The sequence below is a fragment of the Galeopterus variegatus genome, unplaced genomic scaffold (genome assembly GCF_000696425.1).
Source record: "Galeopterus variegatus unplaced genomic scaffold, G_variegatus-3.0.2 Scaffold2727, whole genome shotgun sequence".
In the NCBI taxonomy this organism is placed as follows: domain Eukaryota; kingdom Metazoa; phylum Chordata; class Mammalia; order Dermoptera; family Cynocephalidae; genus Galeopterus; species Galeopterus variegatus.
This window is the reverse complement of record NW_007728838.1, coordinates 18,577-34,242: the sequence shown is the minus strand read 5'-3', so window position 1 is coordinate 34,242 and position 15,666 is coordinate 18,577. Positions and strand designations below refer to the sequence as shown.

Sequence of the window (15,666 nt, the reverse complement as noted above, 5' to 3'; positions counted from 1 at the left end):
GCGCCGCTTGGGAGCGTGGTGGCGATCCCACCGAGGGTTCGGATCCCACATGCAGACCGGTTCCCGCTCACTGGCTGAGCGAGGTGTGGGCGCAGCACCGAGGGTTGCGATCCCGTTGCCGGTCCCGGTCCGGTACGGGCGCGACACTGGGGTTGCGATCCGTTGCTGGACACGTAAAAAGACAAAAAGGAAAAAAAATATATATATAAAATGCTACAACCACAAACAAGAGCAGAATACCATAAAGGAACAAAGAGAACAAAAAAATTCTTTGAAATGAATATGACAGCAGAAATGTAAAACCCAATGGAGAGTTGGAAGATAAAGTTGCATAAATCTCCTACAAAGAATAGTAAGAAGGCAAAGAATGGAAAAAAAGAAAAGAAAATTAAAGAACCTGTCTATGAGGTCTACAATCAAAACTGCAGTAATTCTAGAAAATGTTAACAGAGAAGGTTGGATTTGGGGAAGGGAAAAATTAACAAAAAAACAACAAAAAAATCAAGAAAATTTCATAGGATTTAAGGGCATGAGTTTCCAGAATGAAATGTGCCCAGCAAAATGGATAAAAATAGACCTACACTGAAGCTATACTGTTAGGACAAAAAATAACCTACAAGAAACAAATTTTCCACAGACAAAAATTGGGTTTTCTACCGTAATAACTTCGTATAGCATACATTATACGAAGTTATACGAGTGGACTGAGCCGGGAAGATCAGCCTACATGGTCAGGCACCATCCAATCAGTGAGGCATCTAGATAGAACAAAAAAGGCAGAGAAAAGGCAATTCTCTTTCTCCTGGAGTTAGGACACCCTTCTTCTCCTTCTCTTGCACACCAGAACTCCAGGCTCTCTGGCCTTTGTACTTCAGGACTTACAACAGTGGCCCCCAGCTTCTCAGGCCTTTAGCCTGGGAATTATACCATCAGCTTCCCTAACTCTGAGGCTTTCGGACTTGGACCAAGCCACTTACTGGCATCCCAGGGTCTCCAGCTTGCAGACAGTCTGACATGGAACTTCTCAGCCTTTCTCCTATTGGTTCTGACTCTCTGGATAGCCCTAGTACAATGAATCTACATTTTAATCAAGAATATATAGGCTGCAGCTGTGAGGCAAGGTGCCTTGAACTGGGAAATGAAAGATCTGATCTCTAACTTCCACTCTACCACTTACTGACCTTGTGTATAAAATAAAAAGGTTAGAAGTGTAAGGGACCTTAGAGACATCCAGTGTGATGTTCTCGCCCAGCGTCAAGTCGGTGATTTTTATAAGTTCATAAACCATTAGTGAAAATGCATTTTTTTTTTTTTTCCTTTTTGTCTTTTTTCGTGACCGGCAATGGATCGCAACCCTCAGTGTCGCGCCCGTACCGGGCCGGGACCGGCCACGGGATCGCAACCCTCGGTGTTGCTCCCCTCCTCGCTCAGCCAGTGAGCGGCCGGTCGAGGTAAACTAAATTTTTTAAAAAGTAAAAATAAAGGTTTTTAAAAAGAAAAAAGTAAGGATGAAAAATAAAAGCCCCATCAATTATCAATTCTCCCAAAACTTTTTTAAAATGCCAATTTAGTCTATATTCTTCAACTTGTTTTTCAACAGCCTAACTTTAACAGTATTATTTACATTAACCAACTAAAGAACTGTTTTCAAAACTCCATTTTTGAAAGCATTTAAATGAATTCTGCACGAACATGTACACACCAGCAATAACCCATTGCCCAGATACTTCATTGGAATTATTTGTTTAAATATTTATATTGGCATTTACATTTTGAACAACAATGGCTTATTACAAAGAAAACATAGTTATTGTGTTTATCATGCCAGGTCTGGGTAACTTTATTCAAGATTTGACAAAATGATCCCCAAAGTAATATAAATGTAGACACTTTTAAAAAGTCCATATGTGAAATGTCAAGAAAATTTTGAATTCAATCTGAAGTCAATATTAAGTCAAAAGTTGAACAAATTCTACAAATCATTAATATTATTTTCCTTCTTAAGTTCATTCTCTTTTCTGAGACAGGTTACCAACTTAGTTTTCTTTTCTTTGATATTTGGAATTATTTTAACATAGTTTACATTTTTAAGTTCTAAGTTTGTACTTATCCTGAATATCTTATTATAATTAAAAATATAAATCCAGGGGCCGGCCCGTGGCTCACTCGGGAGATTGCGGTGCTGATAACACCAAGGCCACAGGTTCGGATCCCATATAGGGATGGCCAGTTAGCTCACTGGCTGAGCGTGGTGCTGACAACACCAAGTCAAGGGTTAAGATCCCCTTACCGGTCATCTTTTAAAAAATAAAAATAAATAAAAATAAATCCAGAAGCCACAACTCTTCCTTACAGAAGAATTCCAATTAATAAATGTAAAAGGAATGAGAGAAATAGAAAATCGCCATTAGAACACCACAGTAGTAATTGCCACAAGCAAGATCTGCCAATGGATAGAAAAACGAGAGGGTGAAAGTTTAAGCAGAAACAGGACATTTGCATAGTCTCAAAGTGTCTCCAGAAAATATTTAGTAATTACAGACACCACCTTAGCATAGTGATCAAGGTTTACAACACCAGAAATACATTATAACATCAGGCATCACCTGTTATAATACACTGTCACAGACTGGAGGACACTATGGACACATGACAACTAAATGCAAGGTAGGATCCTAGACTGGATCTTGGAAAAGTTAAAGAACATTAGTGAAAAGACTAATAAAATATTTTTTAAACTCTCAACTTTAGTTAATAGTATTGTACGAAGGTTAATTTATTAATTTTGACAAATGTTCTATGGTTATATGGGACGTTAACCTAATGGGAAGGTGAGTTAAGGGTACACAAGAACTCTGTACTATTTTTACAACCCTTCTGTAAGTCTAAAATTATCTCAAAAATTTGAAAAATAACTGTTAGAAAACATATACATACACATATACATACAAATCAAGACTTAATGGAACTTGGCCTCTTGGGCACTCGGTAAGTTAAGCAGTGTTCTCTTCTGAATGAGTCATTGTCTCACTGGTAACTTAGCTTTAAGGTCCTCCCCCTTCTAAATTTTTAGTCTCAAGTATAATTTTATAATTTTCATAGAAAAGCCCCTTTAAAACATCCCTATATTAGGCCAAAAATGAAAACCCTAGAATAAAATTATCACCATATTATCTTACAACATCACCATCCCGACCCTAAGACCCAGCCAACATTTTATTGCATTTCTTCTCACCATCGGTTTGTATTGGTTTAGTTCTGTTTATGAGGAAAGGAGGTGACTATTACATTTAGTATCACTAATAGGCCTGGCAGTCTAGAAAAAATTATCACTTGGATATTTTATTAAGAAACATCTGTATTTCCAATAACAGATACTGTATACTAGAACTCACCTCAGATTTAAAAAGTAAGTTATTTATCTAAGTCTCTTCTATATAACAGCATAGAGCTACCCAAACGAGGCAAGCTAAGACCCTTTCAATATCCCTTCCTTAAATTTGGCTCTAAAATGACTGTTATTAATGGTCACAAACATCTTTTACGAAACAAGCAATTCTTTCTCTGTACTTTACTCTAGGGAAATAAAGATAAACATCAAATCTACCTTTAAAAAAAGAAAGTAGGGCTGGCCAGTTATCTCACTTGGGTAGAACATGGTTCTGATAACGCCAAGGTCAGGGTGCAGATCCCTGTAACAGCCAGCCAACAAAAAAATAAATAAATAAAAGTGAAAAGAATTAATTTCCTTACTCCAGCTATGGCTGACTCATTCCCTGAGCACAAATCCCTTTTTATCCTCACTGTATTTAACTATAAACTGAGGTGAAATCTGCTCATAGGGATCTTGATGGTGAAGTAATATTTTAGATGGAAAACAGTATTACCAAGTAATCACACTGACTACTTTTTGCAATCATTATTTCTACTCACTGTGGCACTTAACTTTTCATCTGTATCTAACACAATGTTCTCTATGGAAGGAGCAATACTGAAAAGATAATACACTTCGTTAAAAAAAAAAAAAAGGTAATTTTAAAGTGATCTTTATTTAAATATAACAAAAAATCAAAAGAGAAAAAATGGGGCCGGCCCAGTGGCGCACTCGGTAGAGTGCGGCGGCGCTCCCGCCGAGGGTTCGGATCCCATATAGAGACCGGTCCGCTCACTGGTTGAGCGTGGTGCGGGCGCGACACCGAGGGTTGCGATCCCGTTGCCGGTTGCGGTACGGGCGTGACACCGAGGGTTGTGATCCCGTTACCGGTCACGAAAAAAGACAAAAAGGAAAAAAAAAAAAGAAAAAATGTCCATGAACATTTTCGTTCTTATCTCAATGCCATTTCCAAATTCGCCTTCCACTACTACCATGAAAAGTAGAAGCGGTAAAAATTCTAAACTATCTATACAAAAAGGGAGACAAACAATTTACCTCTGGAGCTCACTACACATTACAATATATTGAAGCAATGAAAAGATATAAATTCATTCAGAATTGCCATACTATCCAGCTGTCAATACAGTCTCTTGAATAATTATATTAAACATATTACTACAAAATGTACTAAGAAATAGAGAATAATACTGTATTTGTGAACTACAAATAACAAAACAAAACAGAGGTCCAAGAAGGCTAAAGTCTAAACTGTAATTTACACATGAAATGTATGTTGAAAGCAGTCACACTGTACAAAAAATGTGACAAATAATCCATAGGTTTAAAAAAACAGCCTGTTTGTCTCATTATATCCAGTCTTGTCTGGTAGGTTTCTGATAAGCCTGTTACATAAAGTGTATTTCCCTCCTGCTGATAAGAAGCTAAAAGATATCCATAAATTTCTTAAGGAGTGAGTTCTACTTGGCAATATTGATAACTTTATAGTTTCCTATTACATTCATTCGTCTGAAAACTGAAAGCAACTCGTAACTAAAATGTTCTTTCACTCCTTTGCCAGTTTTTCAAATTTTAAATCAAAGGAAAGTTGGATGTATTGCTTCTTGTCATCAACAGGCATCTCGAAAAGAGGGTAATCAACCAAAATCAAGAGTTCTTTGGTCAAGTTAGTAACAGGCTTCCACTTTGTTCTAAATTCTTTCATAATCCTTTTTTTTCTAATTTTTCCAGTATGGCCTGGATCTTACAAACAGCCTCTTTCCTGGCCTGCCGGACAGAGTCCTGGCCCCCAGTTTCAACTGAATCCAGTTCCAAAAGTTCTTTGGTTAGCATTTCCTCCAGAAGCCAGTATGCTTTGTCTGTCTTTTTTCCTATGAACTCTTCTACTTCTTGCTCAAGATATTGAACCTTCTCCAGCACATGTATGATTTTTTTAATACTTGGGGGTGTACCTTCATCTGAAGATAAACATTCTTCAGGAAGACTATTACTTTGATCTTGATTGCTGGAATGTTCATTGGTGGCATTATCATATAGCTGAGGCTCAGCACTATATTGGACTTGGGAATCCAAAAGATGTGAATTATCATTGTTCATTGTCCCCGAGGATTCGTACTGATGGACACTGCAAGGCAAGCTGTGCCGGTTCATGCCTTGATTTGATTGGCTATAGGGATATGAGGAATCCTTGAAGTGGAAGAGCAAAAAGGGAAAAACAGCTGTTTTAATGGGACTCCATCAATATTGGATTTGTTAGCCCACATCTTTCACCTGACCAGAAAGGTACATGAAAGGATTCCCCACCAATAAAACTGAACCTCCTCCTTTAATCATTCGACAAAAAACCACAGTCCTAAGAAGATAAAAGGGAGTGCCCCGTCAAGTAAGAGACAGAGTATCCCTGAGTATAACGGTGGGAACCTCGCCTGAGGCAGGTCATCATCATGAACACCTCACCATCCATCCAGTGACTTAGTGATAGGAATTAGTTTTTTCCCTACAGAGTTAAACCCTCTAGACAGATCTTGAAAAGGAACATAGTAATAAGCAGGTGATGTTCAGTCTATGGTTTAATTTAAAATTAACCATACAAGCTAATAATGCAGATATTTCACATTGGTTTTGTCTTCTGTCTATAGATTATTTGAGGTAATAAAATACAATCCTTGATTGTGTTTAACATTCCAATAGTATTACAACAAACAGAAAATGAGCATTTTTCTATCTTTTAAAAAAAGAATGCAAACCTAAACCTTCTCTAAAAAATAAAGTCTATTTTAAAAAAGGAGGTAGAGTAGAGCTATAGGTGATAGTCACCAACTATGTGCAATTAGTCCTCATTTAGCACAGACCAATGCCTAAAAGTTCCATGTTGTACTCTCTTAATCACCTAAGCATCAAAGAAACAACATTTAGAGTCTCCTACCTTGGGCTGCTGGTGTGGTGGTGAAGAAGGTGACGGAGTAGAGCCACTGCTGGACCATGGTGAGGTACCTTCCGTCACGTAGAGACTCCCGTGTGATGCTGAGGGCGCAGCTGAAGGCCAGGGGTAACGGGCGCCCATTCCGTAAGCACCAGGAGAAGCCCATGTATCCTCTTGTGGTCGTACAGTTGGTCCTGCTTGTGGAACACTACGATTACCATCCCCATAAGGGTAATGGGGCAAGGTCATTCCAGGGTTCTACATTGAGAGGAAGAAATATGCTAGTCACTGCTAAAAAAAACTTAAAACAAGTAATGAAAATATTCTATTACAGGCAGATTCTGAGATACTTCCTCTCTGCTTAAGAGTATACTTTAGCTGTTACTGGGCTAAATTGCAGTAACTATAATTAATCAGTTGCAATAATTTCTCCAAGCCTAACATAAAATAACTTGGTTCCAAAGATATTATGGGCAGATGTGGTAACAATCAAACTCAGAAGGAATAAGGCCTAAAATTCAATAGATGAAGCATAGTAAAGTCTTTTGCACAGATACTATAAACAAATGGACCTATATGCTATAATGAAGCACAAATAAAGACACATTAAAATTCCTCTTGATGTAAACAGAGAAACAAACACAGTATCACTCATAGAATATCAAAAAATATAAACCTAACAGAGTACTAAAAAGACTAAGATAGGTAAACTTTCAAGCAACAACTCTCTAAAGATTTCTTTCAATATAAAAATTTTATGATTATGACATCTTTAAGGTACCTTCAGCCAAAATCCATTTACTGCAATAGCTGCTACAGGTAAGAAAGGCATTATCATAAAAGTAGTCCCTGCCTTCCCGATCACCTCCAGAAACATCACTGAACATGTGGAGTGTTTTCTTAAAACAGCACTAGTGTGAATAGATACCTTTCTATGGTTTACAATTCAGAGACTTTGAATTTTTTCCCAACAGAAAACTGCTCACCTGTGAAGTAGGATATCCCAGAACCTGCCCTCTAAGAGGGGGTGTTTCAGTCTGACAGTCCTGCTGGGGATACATCCAACGAGAGACTGTAGTTGGGCTGCTGCCAGGTGAACGGTAAGTGCTCGGAACTTCTGTGGAATAACTGGTTTGAGTATATCCAGGTGCATAATAGGCCCCTGAGTATGAGGCAGTATTTGCACCAGAGCCAGGGGGGTATGGTGGACCATATGCTCCATTTGTATAAGAATTCAAACTCTGAAAAAAAAGCAAAGTTGAGAGGAAAAAGATGAAGGGATAGAGGAGCTGTAATACCTTGGCTTAATGACCAACCTTGAAAAATTTAGGAAGAGATCAGTAACTAATGAAAATATGAACTACCTAAGCAATCTTTGAAGTAGTCTTTCTCTTATCTATTATAATCATATGCTAATATTGAACTCAGGCAATAACTGTGTCATAACAATGGGAGAGTATTTGTGATGAGAGATGAAATGACGAAATGAGGAAGTGATGGCCTTAGAGCAGTCATTTCCTTAAGCATATCCAACAACTATACCTAACAACAGAGGAGAACTTGTACCCACAGGCTGGGGAGGGGATTCTGGGAAACCTGGGAGAATGGCTACAGAAAGAAGAAAATACCATGATATAACAGAAAGAAAAAAAAAAAAAAGACTACTGAGACAGACCTAGCTTTGCCATACGCTTTGCATTTAACCACTCTTAGCTTCAGTTTCTCCATCAGGAAAATGAAGATCATAAAAACTTATCTTGCAAGGTTATTGTGAAAATTAAATCAGATGACATAAATAAAAGGCTTAAAATAGTGTCTGGCACATAGTACACTCAATAAATTGTAATTATTTGTATTATCATTGTTGTTAGTATTATTATGGTAGAGTCATGAAATGAACCCAGATCTAACTCCAAAGTCCACATTCTTTGTATTATACCACCACTCTGCTTCCCAGGTAATACCAGTGCAGTACATTGAATGTCCCCCTAAACTCACTAAAGTTTAATAGTTACTGTAACTGTTGAGGGTGGGAAATCTTATTATGGTAAATGAAAGGTGTGGCCTTGAAGAGGTGATCAAATTGTGAAGACCACACCCAAGTAAATGGATTAATCCATTGGTGGTTTAACGGTGGTCATGGGCATAGTTCTGAGCACTTTAAAAGGAGAAAGGGCGAGGAGTTAGTGCTCTCTGCTCCACCATCTACCATGTGAGAACCCTAAGTCACTGTTGCCACCAACAAGGCCTTCACTAGATGTGTTCCCTGGAATTTGGACTTCCCAGCCTCTGAAACTGTAAGCAATAAATTTGATTTTCTTACAAATTACCCAGTTCGAGGTATTTTGTTATAAGCAACATAAACAGACTAATATAACCAATAACAGACAACAGACACAAATTCCTCGTATACTGCTTATTGTAGTTTTAAATCACCTATCAAGGCTATTATTGACATTCAGCATTCTCAGTTTAATAATCCAAACAAGAGTAAAGCTAAACACTAAATTTTAAATGATTACCTTAATGTTTTCTATTAATTTCTACCTTAGCCTTTTAAAATAGTAAAAATACAGAATCAAGTTTTCCTGTGCTCATCTTTGTCTCTAAGGCTACATGTTCTTTCTCACTTACGTACAAGAATACACATGGCCAAAGAATTCCATGCAGGGCCAGGTGCAATGGAAGAGCCAGCAATGCATTCCCTGAGCAGAAGGGCAATGAACCACCTCTTTGTTAAAGATACTAAGAGGCTGCTACGGTTTTCAACACAAAAAATGCCTTAATATAACCTACATAGTTGCAGAGTTGATAAAATATCATGCGACTTTTTGTACTGTTATTCACCTTCTAGAAATCCATTCTAAGGAAATGATTCAACTAGAGAAAAAGATAAAGGCCAAGGTCAAGAGTTTAGATCTCCATACTGGCCAGCTGACAAAAAAAAAGTTACAGGCATGAAGTTGTTCATCACAGCATTATTTATAATAACACAAAATTGTAAACAATCTAAATGTCACATAATAATGGAATGATTAAATAGATTAGAGACTATTCATTTAAGAAATTTTATTCAGTCTTAAAATTTTACTGTTAGAACCAACCAGATATTTAATGATATTAAAGAATTATTTTTAGGCGTTTTCTTCCTTTAAAGTTTTAATAATGGCACTGTGGTTATGTTTTTTAAACTTCCTTAAATTTTTTTTTTCCTTTTTGTCTTTTTTCGTGACCGGCAACGGATCGCAACCCTCAGTGCCGCGCCCGGACCGGGACTGGCAACGGGATCACAACCCTCGGTGTCGCACCCGCACCTTGCTCAGCCAGTGAGCGGCCGGTCTGTATGTGGGATCCGAACCCTCGGCGGGAGCGCAGCCACGCTCCCAAGCGGCGCACTGTAAGAATGCGCCACCAGGCCGGCCCCAAAACTTCCTTAAATTTTAAAGATACTTACTTAGGTATTTACAAGTGACATAATACGATGTGTTGAATTTGCTTCAAAATACTCTAAGGAAATCCTCCAAGGATAAATACAAGTATTGACACTTGTTGAAGTTGAAAGATGGGTACATGAAAGTTCACTACTTTTATGTTTGAAAATCTCCTTAATTCCTGGAACTACTTCCTGGTTTTGAGATTTTTTTCATGAGTTTATACCTTATTTTCCCAAATAACCGTTTGGAAAATAACAATGTGTGTCAACGGATCACAAAGCTGCAAGATGCATATTTACAAAAGAACATGAAGTCAAAAGAATATCAGCCATGCAGCTGCTACAGATGTTTGCTAAGGATGAGTTAATGATTATATTTCAGAAACGTCTTAGACTTTTTAAGACTTCATCTGAAAAGCAGCTTGTGTGAAAGTTGCCAGTGCCAAGATGGAGTCACTTACATGAGCCCCAAAGCAAAGGGGAACTGGGAGGTCACAAAAGAGGGGTTCTCATATACACACGTGTGAGACAACTATCACAAGGACTTTCTAAACAACCCCAAGGAATCCCTGCTAATCCTACACACGTGTCTATAATAGAATGTATTGCAAAAAAATTCCTCAAGACTGCAGCATTTCAGATAAACTGCCCTCACAAAAATACTTGCCTACCGATGGCTGTTTCCATCAATGACTTAACACCAGCTCCTACAGCAGGCCCCTGTGACCAATGATGTTTGTCTTGAAACAGTTTATGTGAGCTTCGTCTTTTTCCTTTAAAAGTTTCCCCTCAACCCAACCTCTCCAGATGGGCCTGTGACTTGTCATAGCAAGTGTATCCCAGATTATTACCCTGTTTATTCCTGAATGAAGTAATGCATTCTTGATTTATTAGAGAGAGCTATTTCTGAATTAAAAATTTTAAGATTCATAAAACCTACCAAACAGAAGAATAACCATGTGGCAAGACTAACACAGGCAGCTAGGTGGCAAGTGAATGATACCATTTTATTTCTTAACAAGGAAACTAACCAGTCATATCTATATAACACTCTAGAATCTATTTTGGTTAGAAGATAAATGTGTAACCCCCATGTAATGTTTCACCAGAAAATACACATGTGCTAATCCCAAACAGCTGAATGTCTAGATACTATTGGGTTATTTAAAAATACGATTTGTATACTGTATCTAAAAGCTCTCTCACATTATTGCTGTTGCTTTCAAAAAGTTATTACTAAATTAGGAGTGAATCTTTCTTGAACATATATAATATATGAATGTAATAATTTTTTTTACATAAGGGAATATAATGTCATGAGAAAAAACAACCTTCATCAAAAAGATCATTCAGTGAAATCAGAAAAATTAACATTACTGAGTGAACTTATAACTCATGACATTAAGGAGTTTTGTCTTCCCATTACATTAACTATAAAAGTAATACATAGTACTCCCCAAATTGATCTATGTGCAATTACAATGAAAATTCCAGCTGCTTTTTCTGCAGAAATTAAGTTTATCCTAAAATTCATATGGAAATGCAAGGAAACCAGAATAGCCAAAACAATCTTGAAAAAGAAGAAAGTTGGAGGAGTCATACTTCCTGATTTCAAAATTTACTACAAATCTACAGTAATCAAAACAGTTCGGTACTGGCTTAACAAGAGACATATTGATCAATGGAACAGAATTGAGAGTCTGGAAATAAATGCTTACATTTATGGTCAATTGATTTTCAACAAAGGTACAGTACAAAGAAAATTCAATGGGGAAAGAATAGTCTCTTTGAACAGATAGTGCTGGGATTTGTGGTTATCCACATGCAAAAAAAATGAAGTTGGACTTACTTCGCACCATATTATAAAAATTAACTCAAAATGAATTATAGGGGCCGGCCCGGTGGCGCACTCAGTAGAGTGCAGCGCTTGGGAGTGCGGCGGTGCTCCCGCTGAGGGTTCGGATCCCATGTAGAGACCGGTCCGCTCACTGGTTGAGCGCGGTGCGGGCGCGACACCGAGGGTTGCGATCCCGTTGCCGGTCGTGGTACGGGCATGACACCGAGGGTTGTGATCCCGTTACCGGTCACGAAAAAAGACAAAAAGGAAAAAAAAATGAATTATAGGCCTAAATTAAGAGCTAAAAGTATTTTTAAAGGTTTTTAGAAGAAAACAGAGGAATAAATCTTTGTGACCTTGGGTTAGTCAAAGCCGTCCTAGATATGACACCAAAAGCAAGAGCAACAAAAGAAAAAAATAGATAAATTAGACTTCATCAAAACTAAAAACGTTTGTGCTTCAAAGGACACCATCAAGAGAGAGAAAAGACAACTCACAGAATGGGAGAAACTATTTGCAAACCATGTATTTGATAAGAGATTTATATCTAGAATATTTAAAGAATGCTTAAAATTCAACAATAAAACAATAAATAACCCAATTTAAAAATGGGCAAAAGATCTCAATAGACATTTCTCCAAACAAGACATACAAACGGCTAATGAGCATATGAAAAGATGTTCAACATCATTAGTCATCAGAACTGGAAATCAAAACCACAATGAAATACCACTTTACACTCACTAAAATGGCTACAATTAAAAAAAGAAAAAGAAAATAACAAGCATTGACAAGGATGTGGAGAAACTGCAACCCTCATACATTGCTGATGAGAATATGAAATGGTGCAGCCACTTTGGAAAACAGTTTGCCAGTTCTTCAAATTATTAAACATAGGGTTACCATATGACCCAGCAATTCCACTTCTAGATATATATCCAAGAGAACTGACAACATATTTCTACATAACAACTTGTACACGAATGATTATAGAAGCCTTATTCATAATAGCCAAAAAGCAGAAACAACCCAAATCTCTATCAATTCTATCAAATCTCTATATTGAATAGATAAACTAAATGTGGTATATCCCCACAATGTGGATGAACCTTGAAAACATTATGCTAAGTGAAAGAAGCCAGAAACAAAAGTTTACATATTGCATGATTCCATATAAAATGTCCAGAACAGATAAATCCATATAGAAAGAAAGTAGATTAGAGGTTGCCAGGGGCTTGGAGGAGGGAGGAATGAGGTGATAAGTACAGGATTTCTATGTGGGATAATGAAAATGTTCCAGAATTAGATAGTCATGATGGTTGCACAACTTTGTGAATATACTAAAAACCCACTGAACTGTATGCTTTAAAGGGTGAATTTTATGAATTGTGGCCAAACCACAAGCATGTAACATTTAGCAATAACAATGTTGATATGGGTTGAATGTGCCCCCCAAACATTTCTTGTATTAGAAACTTAATCCCCACTGTGACAGTGTTAAGAAGGTGGGAAATCCTATTATTGTAATTGAAAGGTGGGGCTTTTGAGAGGTGATTAGATTGTGAGGACTGTACCCTTGTGAATGGATTGGTCCACTCATGGAGTCATGTGCATGGTTCTGATGGCTTTATAAGGAGAGCAAGTGAGAAGCTTAGCTTTCCCTCTCCCTCTTTCTCACACTCTCTCTCTATCTCAGTCATTCCCACCATGTGACACCCTGCAAAGAAGGCCAACACAAGATGTGCCACCTGGTCTGTGGACTGCCAGGTTGGAACTGTAAGAAATAAATTCTATTTCTTTATAAATTACCCAGTTTCAGGTATTCTGTTATAAGCAACAGAAACAGACTAATACAAAGGTCTACTTCTCAATTTCAGTCATAGGAATGAGGATGACACAAGTAAAATGGAAGTTTGTGATAAGTAGTAACATGACCTTTTCTTTATTTTTTATTCCACTATCTCTGATCAACGTCATTTTAAAGTTTACATATGTACATGATCATTATTAAAAAAATTAATTGCTTTTATATTTTCCCTTAAGTAAACAAGCAAATCTTCCTCTAACTTTAATAAAAATTCTTCTGGCTCAAAATCAATCTTAAAAGACTATATAACCACTAGTAAAAACCATTTTGAAAAGTAACTTGGCTGTATCTAATAAAGATATATATACCAAAACCCAACAATTCCATACCCTAGGAAAATTCTTGTCTCATACGTGTACAATAGAAAAATGAAAAATAACGTTGAGCAAGGTATAGGAGGGTGTTAGTATGAAACCACAAATATGAAGTTTAAAAACATATTAAATAATACTATATAAAGTTTATGGATATATATACAAGTAGTAAAAGCATAAAAACATATGATAATAAATATAACTTCAGGAAATTGAAAGATGTGTTATATGGGGCTTCAATTGTATTTGTTTTACTTTTAAAAAATCTGAAACAAATGTGGCAAACTTAAAAATTGACAAAGCTAGGTGCTAGATAAAAAGATGTACGTATTTTCTGTATTCTTTTTGTATGCTTTAAATATTTAAAATTAAATATTTGTTATGAGAAGTCAAATTTAAAAAAATAAGGACATTTTATATTTGTCCCCAAATCCTGAGAAATAACGTTATGCCTCAAGCTACCTTTGCCATAGGTAATATTTGCCTAGATAGTTCCTTGTCTCTAAGCTAAACACATTAGGATAAAATTGATGAAGTCCATTAAGTAAAAAAGTGTTTTAAAAACCCCACACATCACTATATGAAATCTCCAAAGGTTCTGAAAATAAATCAATTCATTAAGAAAAAATTGAGAAAGTCTCTGCCAATTTTAAACCATACCTGGCCTTGCAGTTCTGGTCTTACAGGATATGTACTTGGGTAAGGAGCCCTAGGTTGTGCAGGAGAATTCCAATAGTTAGAATTGTAGCTAGGATATGGTGGCTGCTCCTAAGAAAAAAAGAAAAATAAATTCACTTTTAATAACATTCGTACATCATTGTGAGAGAGACTGATAGAGGCAGGTTATAAGTAAAAAAAAAAAAAAAAAAAAAAGCAATAGACAAGGAGTGGACCCTGCTATAAAACCACTCACTATTAAACTGATGCAAATCTATTATAAGGTAAATCGCATGCCCTAGAACAGAATAATTCTTGACTGTTTAGTAAAAGTCTGTTCTTATGCATTATGTCAATGCCACCATACCAAATGATATATTATAAAAAAAAATGACACAGTGGAAACTATGTCAGGATGATTAGCAAAACCATAGATATTAGATTGCCTTTATCCCTCTCCAACCACTACTTTTCATCACTACTAATTTAATTAGTGCAACAAAACAATTCTTTGCCACTGTTAAGAGTTTTTACCTAATAACTTTGGAACATGAAGTATTACTACTAAGGTTTACTTCACGCACATAACTCTTTAACATTCAACTTCTTTGCCTGGCCACACTCTAGTTTATTTCTTATTCCTCTACTCTCTGTTATGGCTAAGCTTTCTGCTGGGAGCTTATAACCTCAGAGTCAGGACTTGATGTAGAATAATTAACACTACAAGGAGAAAATTTAGCTATGACAATAGTCTCTTCAGACTTTCTATGTACTAAATCTACCAATTTATCCATATCTGTTACTGTCTTCCCAGAAAGCATAAGTGAAGTGTCCCTGGTCCTATTATTAAGGACAATTCCTCCATTTGGTTCTGGACCGCACAGGAACAGCTATCTCTTCTCTTTCATTTATCGTGTTTTTACTAAGAGCACAGATCATCTCCATTAGAATACAAATCTGCCCTCAAGACTACCCTAAACGAATATTAAACCATATTTTAAAACTACAATAACTAACAATGTGATAAATGATTTGGTTTTTAGATAAACAAGAATAACAATAACTAGATCACTATTGAAGCTGAGTGACTAATACTTGGGAGTTTTATACTCTAGTCTCTCTACTTCTATATATGTCTGAAAGTTTCTAAAATAAAGAGTTAAAAAACAGAAACTGTCGTTTGCAAGATGGCGACGGGTCTGGAGCGGCCGTGCCAGGAGACAGCGCGATCCTGAGAAGTGTGC

The 15,666-nt window shown here is 36.7% G+C and overlaps 1 protein-coding gene across 1 annotated transcript in view; it reads right to left on the bottom strand.

The window, feature by feature from the left end:
• Positions 1-4,432: 4,432 nt before the first annotated feature.
• Positions 4,433-15,666, bottom strand: part of BAG4 (BCL2-associated athanogene 4) — a 19,467-nt gene continuing 8,233 nt past the window's right edge. Inside the window, 4 exon segments of the mRNA XM_008582817.1 lie at positions 4,433-5,578; positions 6,318-6,572; positions 7,301-7,555; positions 14,426-14,533. Of these exon segments, the coding sequence (XP_008581039.1) occupies positions 5,093-5,578; positions 6,318-6,572; positions 7,301-7,555; positions 14,426-14,533 (1,104 nt within the window). The 3' untranslated portion in view covers positions 4,433-5,092.